The sequence below is a fragment of the Macaca thibetana genome, chromosome 1 (assembly GCF_024542745.1).
Source record: "Macaca thibetana thibetana isolate TM-01 chromosome 1, ASM2454274v1, whole genome shotgun sequence".
In the NCBI taxonomy this organism is placed as follows: domain Eukaryota; kingdom Metazoa; phylum Chordata; class Mammalia; order Primates; family Cercopithecidae; genus Macaca; species Macaca thibetana.
This window is the reverse complement of record NC_065578.1, coordinates 160213603-160230942: the sequence shown is the minus strand read 5'-3', so window position 1 is coordinate 160230942 and position 17340 is coordinate 160213603. Positions and strand designations below refer to the sequence as shown.

The following is a 17340-nucleotide window of genomic DNA, read 5'->3' as shown; positions in this document are numbered from 1 at the left end:
CAAAAAAAGTTTTAATTTTTTTTTTTTAGGGACACGTTCTCACTGTCACCTAGGCTGGAGTGCAGCGGTGCAATCATCAGATCATAGCTCACTGTGCAACTAGTGCCATTCTAGAGGCAGAGAAAGTGACTCATTGTAATCTGATATAGGTGCCTCAGGGACGTGGCGTTAATTCTCTTCGTCCTGGTTAAAAACATGGGCTCTGGAGTCACACAGAGCCATGCTTCTGTCCCAGGCCAGTGTATGATCTTGAGCACATTACTAAATCCCTCCAAATGATAATTACCTCATCTGAAAAATGGGAATAAAATAATACTATTTCATTGGGTCTTTGTCAGGATTGAGTGAGATAATTCATGCAGGTTCTTATGATGAGGCCTGGTCAATGGTAAGTGCTTTCTAAATGTTAGCTATTACCGTGTTGCCCGTTGTATAAAACCCTCAGAAACTTCCTACTGTCCAAAGGATTGAGTCCAGGTTTCTTCAGCATAGTGTTTCAAGGCCCTTTGTGAGCTGCCTGTAACCTCTAAGGCCTCATCCTCCATTTTCCCTCTGGCATGTTGGGCCTTGGTGAACTAGTTCTTTAAAGTGAACTTCTCTTTCATTCCTCCAGGCTGTTGCACATGCTGATCCTTCTGTTGGACTGCCCTTCTCATTGTCTGCTGCAAGATGCCAGCAGATTACAATGCCCACTTCTAGGTTTGAGTTTGGCCTCAGACAATCCTAAATTTACATTTAGGCTCTGCCAGCCACTTACCAGCTGTATGACATTTGGCAAAGTATTAATCTTCAAGTCACATGATTATCATAAGGATTAAATTATGTGATGTAGATCGAGTACTTAGCACAGTACCTGGTACATGGCTCAAAATATTTTTGTATTTTTAGGGACAGGCTCTCACTCTGTCACCTAGGCTGGAGTACTGTGGTGCGATCATGAGATCATAGCTCACTGCAGCCTTGAACTCCTGGGCTTCATGGGATCCTCTCACCTCAGCCTCCCAAGTAGCTGGGCTACAGATTCGTGCCACCACGCCCAGTTAATTTTTTATTTTTGTAGAGATAGGGTCTCACTATGTTGCCCAGGCTGTCAAAAATGTTAACTCTCTTTCCCCCCTTCCTCCCTTTCTGAATCTTTCTCAACCTCTTCCCGCTTTGTGTGTACCTCTGCTATGGTATTAGTCACACTGTGTTATAATTATTTGTCACTTGTCTATCTTAGACTGTGAGTTTTTTGGGAGTCTAAGACCAGTCTTGGTCACACTTGTATCCTCAGGGCCTAGCACATGACAGATCCTTAATAAACGTTTGTATGTTGAGTGGATGAGGCAAAAACCCATGTAAGACAAGGAATGGTGATCTTCCATGTAGGAAATTCTCTTTACCAGCCTGCTTCACTGTCTGAGCCCAACATTCCTAAGCAAGATTTTCCTTCCTGGAGGTGAGGTGGCTGAGACTGTGTTACAGAGCACAGTGCATACACATATTAGCTGATCAAGAAATGTTGGATGGCACACCATCAACAGAATTTAGTGAAGGCTCTGCCCTAGGGAGGGGTGAATTCTGAGGGTCCTACAAACCTTTCTCTCAGAAGCCCCAGAAACAGCAATAAACAGTTGCTGAAAAGCAGAAAAGCAATGTTGACCTTCATTCTGAGCCCACCACATTGTTTTGTTGCAATGAAAGTAACAAAGAAGAATCTAGAGAGGCTGCCCTAGTCCTACCCTGGGAAAGGGAGTAGATTGGGTCATGCTCTCATAGCAGAGGAGAAGGGCGCTCAGGACAGATGGGCCTGGGGGAGGCCAACTCTATCCGGGCATCAACAAGTCTGGCCAGGGCTGGTGATGTCAGGTTACTTTTTAAAGAAGGCTCCTCTTCCAAACAGAAAGGCAACACTTTGATTTGTGTGCCAGGTTCCCTGAAGGATAAATATGGTGAAGGACGGGCCAAGAGAAGGAGGAAGGGGAAGAGTAGCATATCAAGGGAACACTGTGAGGAGCAAGTGGGCTCAAAAATGTCCCCTCTAATGTGTGTTCTCCTTCCCCCACCTTGAGAGCCTCCAGGGAGAAGCAGAGCTCTGCCTCTGCTGAGACAGCTGCTGAGATGATCACTGAGTCTGCTGGCAGCTAATATTTCAGCACATGGTACAACTTCTCAAAGGTTCTTTGGAACACCTGGGAGAGTTCCATGCTGGCAAACCCTTCCTCCCTAGGTCCTCGGGGATTTGGAAACAAGGACCCCAGACACAACAACCCTTTCCATATCACACAGGGGCCTCAGCCCCATTTATTTGCACAGCCAGGGGTTCCTGCCACAAACAGCAGTTTTCGATTATCAGTAGCTGTTTCCCTCTAGCCTGGGCAGGGGCTGAGAGAGACACACACAGAAATGTGATATTTCAGACTCCTTTGAGATCTGAAGAAACCATTTCCTCCTTTCTTGCCATCTCCATAAGATACCTCTGGAAGTATGCTCATCTTATACTCACATGTACAGATTTTCCCATAGGTTAAATAGTGAAGGTTAAGTAAAACCCATTGCACAGACTGTTCCTTTCATCACAGACACAAAGAAGGTGAGACTAAGATGCTATCAAGGAACTAGCCAATCTTGGACCAAGCATACATGCTCCCTTTTTTCTTACTCCATGGAAGAGACTGCTCCATGGGCCTCTCCTGGACCTGTTGCCACGGGGAGATTTAGGAGGCCTTCCAAGGAATGACTCAGCCTTGGCCCTCTTCCATGGCTACAGGAATATTGTTCCTGCAGGTACTATCCAGATTTCAGCTCTAGATGGAACGAAAATAGCTGAAACTCTCAGGAAAGGAATCTAGGGCTTATAGTGCTTGAGTACTGATGGGGAACAATGGCAGCAAACAGCACCAGGGAAGCTGGAGGATGCTCAGTAGGTGAATCGCATCTTTTGCGAGTAGCCCAGTTTGTCCAAGTTGGGATGGCAGGCCAGCTGCACCATTGGGGGTGGCCCACAAAGCAGCACCAGCACATCATCCCCTGGAGCAGGCAGGTGTTCCCGGATCATGTCGGCAGTCACAAAGCCCTTGCTGTAGGCCCAATCTGAAGTTTGGGGAGAAGAAAGTACTTAATACTCCAGATACATGCTGGCAAGCGGGTGTGGTGCCATGAAACTGGCGAGGGCCCTGAAAAGCTATGGAGAAAGTGTCAAGTAGTAGTAGCAGCTGGGAATGGGTATACTAAGCCTGCCTCAGGCTAAGCCTTAGCAGCACAGCCATCCCTGTCACCCACCTGGTAAACAGGAACCCAGAGAAAAGGGACCAGGAGATCCCTGTGTCTGTGCACTCAGACTTCCGAGTTGGCAGTGTGAGGCAAGGTTGATTTAACCAAAGCCAGAACTCACAAAGGGGCAAGGCTTTGATTGTGATGATGAGGGGTTAGTGGGATGTCCAGAAATGGGAAGGATACCTTTTGGGGGATGATCCAGAGTGAACCAGAGCTTAAAGCGATTGGGATAGCGGGCCTGCAGTTCCTCCAAGTCCTCTCGCAAGATGATATCCTTTTCTGTCTGAAATGCAAAGGGGAAGGAAAGTCTTTAGGAGTCTTCTCAGGCCCACATAAAAAGTTTTCTGCTATAACAACTTTTCAACTAAGAAAAAGAATGTTAAGGGAATGCAGAAGTTCTAGGAAATAAGCAAGACTTGCAGTGCTTTTAGGGAGTTAGGATAAGGAGAAGAGGGGAACAGCCTTCATCTACATATTATGAAGGAATAAAGATGAATATTTAATCAAGAAGATCTAAGTTACTGTGCTCCAGACTAGATGCCTTAAAAGTTTTCTTCTTTCCTTGGGGGCCAGCAAAGGAATGTGATTCAGTGCTCTGTCCTTTCTCCTCCTTATTGAAAGAGGACCCTGTACCTTACAGAGGGACCTTGGGCAGAAGCTAAAACAGGGCACTGGGCCAGTTCTGCCCATCCATACCGTGTCTCTTAGCCCTACCCACACAGCAACTTTGAAGTCTTAGGGTGGAGGAAAGCAAACCAACCTGGTTGGCAAAAAGCAGAAAGCACTGGGTTGGATCTTCAGGGACTTTGAGGATGGCCCGGATCAGCTGTAGCATTGGGGTGATTCCTGCATGAAGATACCCCACAATGAAATGTACTGGCCACACTCTGCCCTGTCCTGGGTCCTTAGCTGACCAGCCCTTTCATCTTCATTCTGCTCATTCACCACTGCGCTCCATTTTCCTTTAGCATTCTCATCCTCTAAACTCCTCCTGCATATTCTCCAACATCTGCATTTCCAGGCACCCTTCAAATTCATATGAGTTCATATTGTAGAAATCTTTCTTAGGAACCAATCTAAGACTCTTAATGAAAGTCCTTTGGAGGCTAGGACTTCAATGTCACGGATGACTACAAGTACCTCCAGATTCAAAGATGAGGGTTCTAGAACACTGTATTTGCAGAGGTTAAGTGCATGTACTTAGGCATTAGGTAGAGCCAGATACTAATTTTGCTCTAGGCCATTACAAGTGAAATAACCCTGTGGAAATCATTTAGCCTCTCTGGACCTCCATTGTCTCTCTGTAAAAGGGAAAGGCTAGTACCTACTTCATAGATACATATATATGTGTCTAATTTATGTGTCTAATATATAGTAGTGTATTAGACTACACAGTGTCTAACACATGGTAGTGTCCAATGTGAATTTTCTTTCTTCCTAGCTAGTCATTCCTAGCTGCTTCTCTCTTCTCTCACCTAAAAACTATTAGATCCATTCAATATGAGGAAAACTCATTTAATTTGTTTCTCTAATTCCATCAGTTAAAATTTTTTTGGTTTCTACCTGGTTATGATTTTGTTTTTCATATGCTAGGGAGCTCTAAGCATTGCTGGAAATCCCCTGATGAACAGCTTGGCTATGATTACCAGTCTTCAGAGAGTCACCTAGGAATTTGCATGGCAACAGGCAACAATAGTGGGAGAGAAAGGCCCTCAGTGTAATGCACCTGTCCCGCCGGCAATCATCCCCAGTTTCTTCGCCACTCGGGGTTCTGGTGGAGATTTCTTGTTGGGCTGAATGTTAAAATGCCCTGAGAAGTCAAGTGAAGAGAGCAGTGGAAGAATAAAGTCAATACAGCGAACTCAGAAAACAAATGCAGAGTTGAAAATATGCCCGAGGCCAGTTGAGCAGCTGCTATGACATCTGATCCTGGAGCTTGGGTGGAAGTTTGACTTGAGCCAGCCCTGACAATAATATACTTGAGGGACAATGGGGCCAGGGCTATCTGTGAGTCAGTTCAGGGCCACACAGCATTATCAACTGCTTCTGGCAAAGTGTCACTCCCTGGTGAAGGAGACAGGCACGAAGCCAGGTGTGAATCTATTTTCCGAAGTGACACACAGCAGCTCCAGGGACTTGCTAATGCACCCAGCTGTTCCCATGGGAAGGGCTGAAAGCTATCTCTGGCTCTCTCCACAGCTCACCCCGGGGGGCAAATTTTTGAAGGAGGGGAAGAGGGGCACATGTTTGCTTTAGTAATCTCCACAGCTGCCATGGCTAGGGAATTCAAGTGGAGGAGGAACTGCTTCCTGTGGCAAATGGGGCTGAGAAACATGCCTTTCTGTCGTATCAGTGCTATGTTTAGAAGGAAGGGCGGCCCCGGCCCTTACACACATGCACACACATGTGTACACACAGCCATACTGTGCCAAGAGGACTATGGGAACTGATAAAGTGGGAGACAGGTTCAAGGAGAAAACAGGTCATTACCTTTTCCAGTGTAAGTGAGCAACCCGCTTGGCCCCCGAAACTCCACCACATCCCCAATCTTCAGGCTATCTAGGTACTGAGACATCTTCCCTCCCTCAGGAAATTTGGGGTGCACACCCTTCAGGTAGACCTTACAAGACAGAGAGAAAAATACCTTATTTGGAATGTCAATGGTTTCTGAGCCCCATGTTGACTAAACCTCCCTGAGGCTGGGGCAGGGATCAGATATGTGCTATCTTTTCGCCATCTACATACTTTCTTTTTTTTTTTGAGTCAGAGTTTCGCTCTTGTTGCCCAGGCTGGAGTGCAGTGGCGCAATCTCGGCTCGCTGAAACCGCCTCCTGGGTTCAAGCGAGTCTCCTGCCTCGGTATCCCGAGTAGCTCATACTTTTTTCATATCCACAAAGTATATACCATTTCCGGCTATCAGGCACATCTTAGAAATTTCTACAAATCCCAGAAAGAATGGGTAAGCAGCCCCAGGGTCCCTTCCTAGCCCCTTACCTTGATGACAAGATCCACGTAGCCTTGATCCTCATCACTGGTGACAGGAGTGTATGGTCTGATGACCAGGCTGCCATCAATTCGGGTGGAGAGGTAGATATGTTTGCCTGGGGACCGTGCAGAGAACTACATAAGGGCTGTCTGTGATGTGCTGCATCCCTCAAAATACTCAAAGAGATTTGAGAGAACAAGATGTCTTGCTTCCTGCTGTGGTTCCAAGGAGTTACCAGGCAGGGAAGATTCACCCCGTTGAGCCCTCAGTTGGATCTCTCATAAGCCCCCAGTTGAGGAAATGCTTATTTCCAGCGTTTCCTGCCAGTTACTGCCAGGACCTTGACAGATGAGTCAAAAGGGTCTGGGCAATGGGAAAAAGTTAGTAGTGCTTGCTCAGATGGAGTAATTAGCAAATCCTGCAGGGAAGAGGCAAGACTGTTGAGTGTTAAAGCTGGTTGGGGGCCACGGAAGCCACACCCTAGAGGGGCCCAGTGGCACCTCACAGCTTGGAGGATGCAGAGCCAAGTGGGGGAAGGGGAATGGTGTGTGGAGTAAACCGGTTGAAGCAGCCTGTTTCATGAGACCCCAGGAGGGGAGTCACCTTCTGAGGATACCAGGGAAAGGAGCCCATTCCACACTTTCCTTACCCACAGGCAGCCCCAGAGTGTGGTGGGCGGTGGGCAGGGCAAAGCGGAACCTCTTGGTGTTGTGGCTCACAGTCTGGAGGGTGGAGGACACAAGTGTTTCACCAAGCGCGCCTGGCGCTGCCACGTCCCTTGGACATCCCAACCACCGTGGGTGCTGTACCCTCCATGCCAGAAGCACTCTGGTCCCCTCCTCCACCCTGCCCCTTTCTTCCCCAACTTACCGTCTTGTCTAGCAGTCGTAGCAGGTACTTTTCATTGGGGTCCAGGAGAGTGATCTGAGGCCGGCGGGACCTCCGAACCAAGTAGGAGCCCACAGCCAGGCCGAGCAGAGTGACCAGCCCCACCCCCAGGGAGGCCAGCAGGACTGGGCTCTGTGGGTAGAGGAGGCAGCGTAACCGCCAGGCTGGGAAAGAGCCCGGGGCTTGGGTGCTGACCGTCCCAGGGGTGGCGATCCCGAGCTCCAGCGCGGAGGCATGCCAAGGGCAGAGGAGTAACCTGACAGGGTCCCGAGCCCGGATGTGCGGGACCGGGACCCCAGCATCCACTGTGGGCCCAGAGCCCTGCGGGGCGGGGTCGACAGCGACAGCCCCTGGTCCGGAGCTGAGTGGCCAGAACCAGATGGGGAGGGGTCCCCCAGTGGAGGATACTGAACGAGGGTCTTACCGGCTGGATCCCCATGACGGAGCACCTTTTCCTCCACCACCCGGCAAGCAGACAGATCCCACAGTGCGCCGCGGGGCGGGTCGGAGGGCCGGGCAGGCCTGAGGCTGGGCCGGGCAGGAGGCGGGACCTTGCGGCGCCGGGGGGGGCAGGAGGCGGGGCCTGGCGGGGGGTGTCTGTCCGGGGCGGGGCCTAGCAGGAGGCGCCGGCGGCTGGGCCCGTTGGGGGCGGGGCCCGGCAGAGGCGGGGCTGGTCCTCTCTGTGCCCCACCCGGAAAGGGAATTCCGCTACTCGGTAGCTCAGGGTCTCCGGTGCTTATTCAAGATTTTTTAACTTTTTATTATTTTCGCTCTGTCGCCCAGGCTGGAGTGCAGTGGCGCGATCTCGGTTACTGCAACCTCCGCCTCCCAGGTTCAAGTGTTTCTCCTGCCTCAGCCTCCCGAGTATCTGGAACTACTGGCATGCGCCTCCACGCCCGGCTAATTTTTTTATTTTTTAATTTTTTTTATTTTTAGTACAAACCGAGCTTCACCGTGTTGGTCAGGTTGGTCTCGAGCTCCAGGCCTCAAATAATCTACCCGCTTCGGCCTCCCAACGTGTTGGGATTACAGGCGTGAGCCATCGCACTCGGCCCAACATCTTTTAAGACCGCAGCTCCAGTCTCTCTTCCCAGAGAAGTGGTCCCTGCCACTTCGACCCGCTTATATCCGAACAGGATGGGAGTTCTGCCTAAGGTAGAACCACGCTAAATTGGGGGATTGGAAATCTCTTGAGTCTGCGGGTGCTGAGCGGAGAGTGTTAACGATGAACCGGAGACAGGCTCAAAGTAGAGCAGAAGGGCCTGAAGTTAATCGCTGTGTAGCCACCTTAGTTTTTCAACCGGCTGAATTGCAGCAAGAGAATGGAACAGCCCGGAGGAGTCTCTTACAGGAGTGAACAGTGGCATGGCAACTTCATTTCCTGGTACCTTTTGACAAAAGACTGATTTTGTTTACAGCGCCAAGCTGTCAGCCTATCAGGATTATTCAGGAGCTTCCTTTGGCTTCAAAGTCCAAGCTTCATATCCTGATTTGGGTTCTTGTGCCCTTAGGGTCAAAGAAATTGACTTTTGAGGCAGAGTGTACAGAATAAGAATCTTGCCTCTAGCACTTATTGGCTCTGTGACCTTAGATAGCTTACTCAACCTTAGTTTCTTCATCTACAGATGGATATATATTATCTACAGACAGATAGTATCTAGTTCATAGCCTTAGCGTGAGGCTTCAATTGACATATGCTAACGTGCTTAATGTAGTGCCTGTCATAAAGCAAAATATTCAACAGATGGCAGTTACTATTATAACTTAAAAGACAGGCCGGGCGCGGTGGCTCAAGCCTGTAATCTCAGCACTTTGGGAGGCCGAGACGGGCGGATCACGAGGTCAGGAGATCGAGACCATCCTGGCGAACACGGGAAACCCCGTCTCTACTAAAAAATACAAAAAAAAAAACTAGCCGGGCGAGGTGGCGGGCGCCTGTAGTCCCAGCTACTCGGGAGGCTGAGGCAGGAGAATGGCGTAAACCCGGGAGGCGGAGCTTGCAGTGAGCTGAGATCCGGCCACTGCACTCCAGCCTGGGCGACAGAGCCAGACTCCATCTCAAAAAAAAAAAAAAAAAAAAAAAAAAAAAAAGACAGCACAGAGGGTCAGCTAGGGTTTTAGGAATGAGCTCTGTCTGAGGCACAAGCATGGGACAGGAGGCGGCAGGAAAAGACATCAGGAGCCGCTGGAGCTACAGATTTCCTAAGATGACCATTCTTTCTCACACATGAGTTTCTCAACTAGAATGACATTTGCTTGTTGATGTACAGTGATGGATGAGATCTCTGCAGATGTCAATGTCAATATCTTTTTTTTTTTTTTTTTTTTTGAGAGGGAGTCTCTCTGTGTCGCCCAGGCTGGAGTGCAGTGGCCGGATCTCAGCTCACTGCAAGCTCTGCCTCCCGGGTTTTTACGCCATTCTCCTGCCTCAGCCTCCCGAGTAGCCGGGACTACAGGCGCCCGCCACCTCGCCCGGCTAGTTTTTTGTATTTTTTAGTAGAGACGGGGTTTCACCGTGTTAGCCAGGATGGTCTCGAACTCCTGACCTCATGATCCGCCCGTCTCGGCCTCCCAAAGTGCTGGGATTACAGGCTTGAGCCACCGTGCCCGGCCTCAATGTCAACATCTTAAACTAATACCATCGGGGTAGCAGGGACATTGGAGCCCCCAGTTTTCAGTTGTATTTGGTGAACTCTGAATGATTCAAGAGATACTTAGTTTTCCTTTTCCTCTGCACTGGCTGAAAATGTTCCTAAGACCCCAGTACACGTTCCTCTGAATTTTTGAAGCAGCCTGCACACTGACTTGAGGGAAGTGAGTGCACCAGCGCATGGTGACGTGCCAATCCATGCAGAGACTGTTGAAAAGGGGAAGGAAGAGACCCTTCCTCTTTTCTGAGAGAATGAAGCGATTATGTTTCGGTGCTTCTGACACCCCCACTGCTGGCTTGGTTAAGAAGCCACACTACTGATCCTTGCTACTGCCCTGCTCTGGCTAAAGAGGTTCTAGGCCTTCCTCCCTCTAGTGGATAGATGTGGCAAGAGGGGGAGGTGTGGAACCAAAGGAGAGCATAACTACTACTCGGGCTTCTCTCAGTGATTGCATTTTCTGAACCCCAAAGTGACACATTCTAACAAGTTTGAGTGTATCACTGGGAACCACAGGACAGAATGGTTGGGTACGGGCTTATCCTGGAAACTAAGCGTCAGACTCAGTAATTGTGGGAAAGCTCCTTTGTTCCTGAAAATGAATGCTGCAGGAGTGGTGGGAAGGGGCTGCTGCCTTGAGTAGGATAGAGATGGGACCAGATGATCTGCAGGTCTTCCTGTCTCAGATTCTGTGGAGAATTCCACTCCACCATGACTCACAGTAATCTTTCATTACTCCTTGTTTGGAGGAAAAGATAGACATTTCTGAATTTTTATTTAACCCAGTCTTTTAAGTTTAGGATTTCCTACTGGGTATACAATAAAGAATAGAAGAGACTGGGTTCACACCTGTAATTCTATCACTTTGGGAGGCTGGGGCAGATGGATCACTTGAGCCCAGGAGTTTGAGACCAGCCTGGGCAACATGGCAAAATGCTGTCTTTACAAAAACACAAAAATTAGCCGAGTGCGATGGCACTGGCCTGTAGTCCTAGATACCAAGGAGGCTGAGGTGGGGGGATCACTTGAGCCTGGGAGATCAACGCTGCAGTGAGGCATGATTGTGCCACTGCACTCCAGCCTGGGCAATAGAGCAAGACCCTGTTTCCAAAAAAAAAAAAAAGAATATAATATACTATAGTGTGAGGGGGAAGTAGAATTTCAAACCTGGGTTTTATAATTCTGAATTAGGATGTAAAACACAGTGGCCCTTTTTAGATAAGATGTCCAGAAAGAAGCCTGGAAGAAGACTTGCTCATACAGAGGAGATGGCATGGAGGAATCAGACCAGGAGATGTAATAATGACAAAAAAAATTAACATTTATCGAACATGCGCAATATAGCAAGAACTTGCTTTTCACATATTCTGACAACATCCATTTAATCCTGACAACAACTGTGAGATAGATATTATCATTAGTAGTTTCATTTTATGGAGTGGGGGGAAACTGAAGTTTAGGACAAATAAGTAACTTGCCCAAGATCGCCTACTAAATGGCAAACTCAGACTACATACCAGGCAGCTTGATGCTGAAAACTAACAACCCCACACCCCTTTTTGAACTTTTTTTTTTTTTTTTTGAGTCAGAGTCTCGCTCTGTCACCTAGGCTAGAGTGCAGTGGCGTGATCTCGGGTCACTGCAACCTCTGCCTCCCAGGTTCAAGCGAGTCTCCTGCCTCAGCCTCTTGAGTAGCTGGGATTATAGGCACGCGCCACCACGCCCAGCTAATTTTTGTACTTTTAGTAGAGACGGGGTTTCACCATGTTGGCCAGGCTGGTCTCAAACTCCTGACCTCGTGATCCGCCTGCCTCGGCCTCCCAAAGTGCTGGGATTACAAGCATAAGCCACCATGCCTGGCTGAACTTTTTAGTATGGAAACTATCAAACATATACAAAAGTAGACAGAACAGTATAATAAAGCCCCATGTACCCATTACCCTCTTCAACAATTACTAAATCATGGTCAGGTTTCTTTCATTTCTTCCCCAGTCCGTTCCTTCCTCCAGTATTACTTTTAAGCAAATCCCATACTTTATATAACTTTGTCCTTAAATATTTTAGTGTGTATCTTTAAAAGATAAGGACTTAAAAATAACCATAATGCCATTATCACATGTAAAATAATTAACAACAATTACTTAGTTTCATCAGATAGCTAGTCAGTATTCAAAGTTCCAGTTGTCTCTTTTTTTTCTTTTTTTTTGAGATGGAATCTCACTCTGTCACACAGGCTGGAGTGCAGTGGTGTGATCTCAGCTCACTGCAAGCTCTGCCTCCCAGGTTCAAGCAATTCTCCTGCCTCAGCCTCCCGAGTACCTGGGATTATAGGCGCCTGCCATGGCGCCCGCCACAGCACCCGGCTACTTTTTGTATTTTTAGTTTCACCATCTTGGCCAGGCTGGTCTTGAACTCCTGACCTCGTGATCCACCTGCCTTGGCCTCCCAAAGTGCTGGAATTACAGGCGTGAGTCACCGCGCCTGGCCCCAGCTGTCTCATTTTAAATTTGTAATTGTCATACATTAAAATAGACTCTTGAGCATACAGTTCTATGAATTCTAGAACATATATAGATTTGTGTCACCGCTATAATCAGGATATAGACTAGTTTGATCACCCCGCAAAACTCCCATATGCTATCCCTTTATGGCCACATCCTCCCCTTACCTTTAACTCCTGGTTATCGCTGATGTGTTCCCTGTCAATACACTTTTCCCTCTTCATGAATGTCACATAAATGAAGTCTATACAGTATGTAAGCTTTTGAGTGGATTTCTTTCACTCAGCATAGTTTGAGATTCATCCAAGTTATCATGCGTATTTATGGTTCGTTCTTTTTATTGCTAGTAGTATTCCGTTGTATGGATGTATCATAGTTTGTTTATCCATTCATCAGCTGAAGGGCGTCTGAGTTATTTCCAATTTTTGGTGGATGATTGAAACTGGTTTAAACATTCCTGTGCAGATTTCCATGTGAACCTAGTTTTGATTTCTCTGAAATATCCACAAGTGTGATTTCTGGATCACATGGAAGGTGTATATTTAACTTTATAAAAAGCTGCCAAACTGTTTTCCAAGGTGATTTTACCATTTTGCATTCCCACTAGCAACGGATGAGAATTCCAATTGCTCTGGCATTTTCATTAGCACTTGGTATTGTCAGCACTTTTGATTTTGGCCATTCTAACAGGCATGAAGAGGTATCTCATTGTGATTTTACTTTTTTTGCTTTTTTGAGATAGAGTCTCCTCTGTCACCGAGGCTGGAGTGCAATGGTATGATCACAGCTCGCTGCAGCCTCAACTTCCCCGGCTCCAGCGATTCTCCTGCCTGAGCCTTCCTGAGTAGCTGAGACCGCAGGCATGTGCCACCACTCCTGGCTAATTTTTAAATCATTTTTTTTTGTAGATATGAGCTTTCACTTTATTGCCCAGGCTGGTTTTGAACTCCTGGGCTCAAGTGATCCTCCCGCCTTGGCCTCCTAGAGTGTTGGGATTACAGATGTGAGCCACCATGCGGTCCTCATTATGATTTTAATTTGCATTTCTCTAATGGTTGATGATAATAAACATGTTCTTATTTACCATCTATATATTATCTTTGGTGAAGTGTCTGTTCAAGTATTTTGTCCATTTTTAATTGGATTGTTTTCTTCCACTTGAGTTGTGATAGTTCTTTTTTTTTTTTCTTGAGACAGAGTTTCGCTCTTGTCACCCAGGCTGGAGTGCAATGGCACGGTCTCGGCTCACTGCAACCTCTGCCTCCAGGGTTCAAGTGATTCTCTGGCCTCAGCTCCCCAAGAAGCTGGAATTACAGGCACCTGCCACCTTGCCCAGCTAATTTTTGAATTTTTAGTAGAGTTGGGGTTTCACCATGCTGGCCAGGCTGGTCTCGAACCCTTGACCTGAAGTGATCCGCCCATTTTGGCCTCCCAAAGTGCCAGGATTACAGGGATGAACCACCGCGCCCGGCTGAGAGTTCTTTATATATTCTGAGTACAAAACTCCTTGTTGGATATTGCGAATACTTTATTTCAGCCTGTGGCTTGTCTTTCCATTGTCTTAAAGTGTCTTTTGCACTGAGAAGGTTTTAAATTTTGTTGAATTCCAATTTATCCATTTTTTTTTCTTTAAGATGAAGTCTCGCTCTGTTGCCCAAGCTGGAGTGCAGTGGCACAATCTCGGCTCACTGCAACCTCCAACTCCCATATTCAAGTGATTCTCTTTCCTCAGCCTCCTGAGTAGCTGGGAGTACAGGCGCGCTCCACCATGCCCAGCTAATTTTTGTATTTTTAGTGGAGACAGGGTTTCACTATGTTGGCCAGGCTGATCCAATTTATCAATTCTTTAAATGCAGCATGCTTTTGGGTGTCATATCTGAGAACACTTTGCCTAACCCCAGGTTACAAAGATTTTATCCTATATTTTCTTCTAAAAGTTTTATAGCTTTGTGGTTTACATTTCTATCCATAATCTATTTTGAATTTTATTTTGCATGAAGTATAAGGTTTAGGTTATGGTTTGTTTATTTTTGTATACAGATGTTGTTTTGTTCCAGCTTCTTTTGTAGAAAAGACTATCCTTTCTCCATTGAGCTGCTTTTGCACCCTCCTCAAAAATCAGTTGGTATGTTTTTGTGGGTCTATTTATGATTTCTGTATTCTGTTATATTGAACTATGTGTCTGTCCCCTCATGAATATCATACTGTCTTGATTCCTGCAGCTTTATAGTAAGTCCTGAAATCAGATAATGTGATTCCTCCAACTTTATTCTTCTTTTCCAACATTGTTTTGACTATTCTGGTTCTTTGCCTTTCCATATAAATTGAGATTAGCTTGTCTATGCCTCCAAAAGAATTCTGCTGGGATTTCAGTTGGAATTGTGTTAAATCTATACATCAATATGGAAGAGAATGAGATCTTTATTATGTTAAGTTTTCAAATCCATGAATATAATGTCTCCATTTCTTTAGGTCTTTTAAAATTTCTTTCATTAGTATTTAATACTTTCCAACATACACATTATGTATATGTTTTGTTAGATTTATACTTCAGTTTTGGCACAACATTTAGTTATAAACAATAAGAAACTTGAAGAAAATTGCTGACATTTAGTTATAAACAATAAGAAACTTGAAGAAAATTGCTGGATATAAGATGAAGCTAAAATAGAATGAAGTCCATTTCACCATAATTATTAAATATACAGTAATAGTTTAGTATGCTAATATCAACAGAAAATACAAAGTACCTAGGAAATAAAAATAACAAAGGAGGTACAGGACTCTCATGAGAAAATTATCAAATATCCTTAAATGACAGATAAAGAAGTCTTCCCATTTCAGTGGATGGCAACTCCATCCTTCCAGTAGTTTGGACAAAAACTTTGCAGTTATCCTTACTCCTTTTCTCAATGCTTACAACCAATTTTCAGAAAATCCTTTCGGTTTTGTCTTCAAAATATATTAAACATTTGGCTGTTTTCACCGCTTCCATTGCCACCACTCTGGTCTAAACCACCATCTTTTCTTGCCTGGATTCCTGCAGAATCGTCCTCATTGGCCCTGTTTCCATCCTTGTTCCTCTATAATCTAGTCTCTACATAGTAGGCAGAGTATTACTTTTATAACTTCAGCCAGATCATGCCAAACCCTTCACTCGAAACCCTGCAGTTCTTCTGCTTCACACTTGTTTATCTTCTTTATCTCTCTCCTGCTTTAGTATGTAAGCTCCATGAGGGTTGCAAACTTGGTCTGTTTACCGATGAACCTCAAGTGGCTAGGATAATGCAAATAATAAAAAAGGCAATTATTTGTTCTAGGAAAAAAATTACACACAAACTATAATCACAGAGCGCTACTGTTTAATCAAGAGGTCAAACAATTCCCAAGCACAGTGAAGCTTCTAGGCCGACTTGCCACATCTCCATAAGTCCAGTCGGTCAGGAAACAGTGGGCCCTTGAGTACCCATGACACAGCAGGCAGCATGGGCTTAACAGTTCCCCTTTCCCCGAAAGTTCCAAAAGAGAACTTGGTGAACTGTAGCAATGTTGAGTGGGACTGGGTGGATGCTGAGCACACAGTGGATCTGTCTCACAGCTGAGAAATGCTAAGCTTAGGAAACCCCTAGTCTTATAAGGGGACCGCTAGCAAGCCTGCCCAATCTTTGCCCCACAGGGAGACATTATCTTTATTTTTCTGGTTAGCAAAGAAATATCTGGGGAGGCAGAAGTGGGGAGATCTTACTATCCCTTAATATGGCTGGAGAACCATGCTTCTAAATCTCTCCCAGAGGGAGTCACTGTCTTAATAAACAAACCTGCCCTCTGCCAAAGGAAGACACTACCTCTAGCTTCTAAGGCTGTTTGCTGCCCAAAAATCCTGGAAAAGATAGTCTGAGATGTACAAATGCTTTGGAGAATTGTCTCACAACTACTTGTTCAGCAGTGAATGTTTTACAAAAGCATCATAATGTAAGCATTAATTTAACTATATTGAAAGAATGGGGCTGGGTGCGGTGGCTTATACCTGTAATCCCAACACTTTGGGAGGCCAAGGTGGGTGGATCACCTGAGGCCAGGAGTTCGAGACCAGCCTGGCCAACATGGTAAAACCTCGTCTCTACTAAAAATACAAAAATTAGCCAGGCATAGTGGTGGGCGCCTGTAATCCCAGCTACTCGGGAGGCTGAGGCAGGAGAATCACTTGAACCCAGGCGGCGGAGGTTGCAGTGAGCTGAGATTGTGCCACTGCCTCCAGCCTGGGTGACAAAGTGAGACTCTGTCTCAAAAAAAAAAGAAAAAGAAAAAAGAAAGAAAGAATAGGAGAAAGATAAATGCATATTTGTTGAGTTGGATAAAAAGACATGTCCTAACATGACAAGGAATTGTCTATAAACATTTAAAAAAAAACATTTAAAACAAACATTTAAAAATGGCAGTGTAAGTATATTATTTAGAAAGATGGATGCAACACTAGAAGAAATAGTAGAAAGCCTTATAGTTATGTTTAGGGAACAGAACTAGGGAAAAGGGAGGTGGGGCTGTTTTTCTCTTTCTCTCCCCTTCCTCCCTTCCTTCCTTCCTCCACTCCTCCCCTCCTTCCCTTCCTCCCCTCCTTCCCTTCCTTCCCTTCCTTTCCTTCCTTCCCTTCCTTCCCTTCCTTCCATTCCTTCCCTTCCCTCCTTTCCTTCCCTTCCTTCCTCTCTTCCTTTCTCCTTCCTTCCTTCCTTTTTTATTGTTTCTTTCTTTCCTTTCTGTCTTTCTAGAGAGTTTCGCTCTTGTTGCCCAGGCTGGAGTGCAGTGGTGCGATGTCGGCTCACTGCAACCTCCGCCTCCAGGGTTCAAGCAAATCTCCCGAGTGGCTGGGATTACAGGCATGCACCACCACGCCCAGCTAATTTTGTATTTTTAGTAGAGATGGGGTTTCTCCATGCTGGTCAGGCTGGTCTCTAGCTCCTGACCTCAGGTGATCCACCTGCCTTGGCCTCCCAAAGTGCTGGGATTACAGGCGTGAGCCACTGTGCCCGGCTGGGGCTGTTTTTCGTTATAATGCTTTTGT

General features: G+C 46.2%; 2 protein-coding genes across 3 annotated transcripts in view; one reads left to right on the top strand and one right to left on the bottom strand.

Moving 5' to 3' along the window:
- The window catches only part of TMEM183A (transmembrane protein 183A), a 604310-nt gene that overhangs the window by 487097 nt on the left and 99873 nt on the right, over positions 1 to 17340 (top strand). The window lies entirely within an intron of this gene.
- LOC126939198 (NADH-cytochrome b5 reductase 1) overlaps positions 2261 to 17340 on the bottom strand; it is a 143857-nt gene continuing 128777 nt past the window's right edge. The window contains exons 2-10 of one of the 2 annotated variants that reach the window (XM_050764302.1): positions 7557 to 7628; positions 7115 to 7264; positions 6894 to 6966; positions 6253 to 6359; positions 5749 to 5878; positions 4985 to 5068; positions 4019 to 4104; positions 3442 to 3541; positions 2261 to 3075 (exon numbers count right to left, since the gene is read on the bottom strand). In XM_050764302.1, coding sequence (XP_050620259.1) covers positions 2903 to 3075; positions 3442 to 3541; positions 4019 to 4104; positions 4985 to 5068; positions 5749 to 5878; positions 6253 to 6359; positions 6894 to 6966; positions 7115 to 7264; positions 7557 to 7571 — 918 coding nt within the window. In that variant the 5' untranslated portion in view covers positions 7572 to 7628 and the 3' untranslated portion in view covers positions 2261 to 2902. Of the gene's footprint in view, positions 3076 to 3441; positions 3542 to 4018; positions 4105 to 4984; positions 5069 to 5748; positions 5879 to 6252; positions 6360 to 6893; positions 6967 to 7114; positions 7265 to 7556; positions 7689 to 17340 lie in introns of those variants that run through there. The other variant, XM_050764311.1, reaches the window with a different exon arrangement.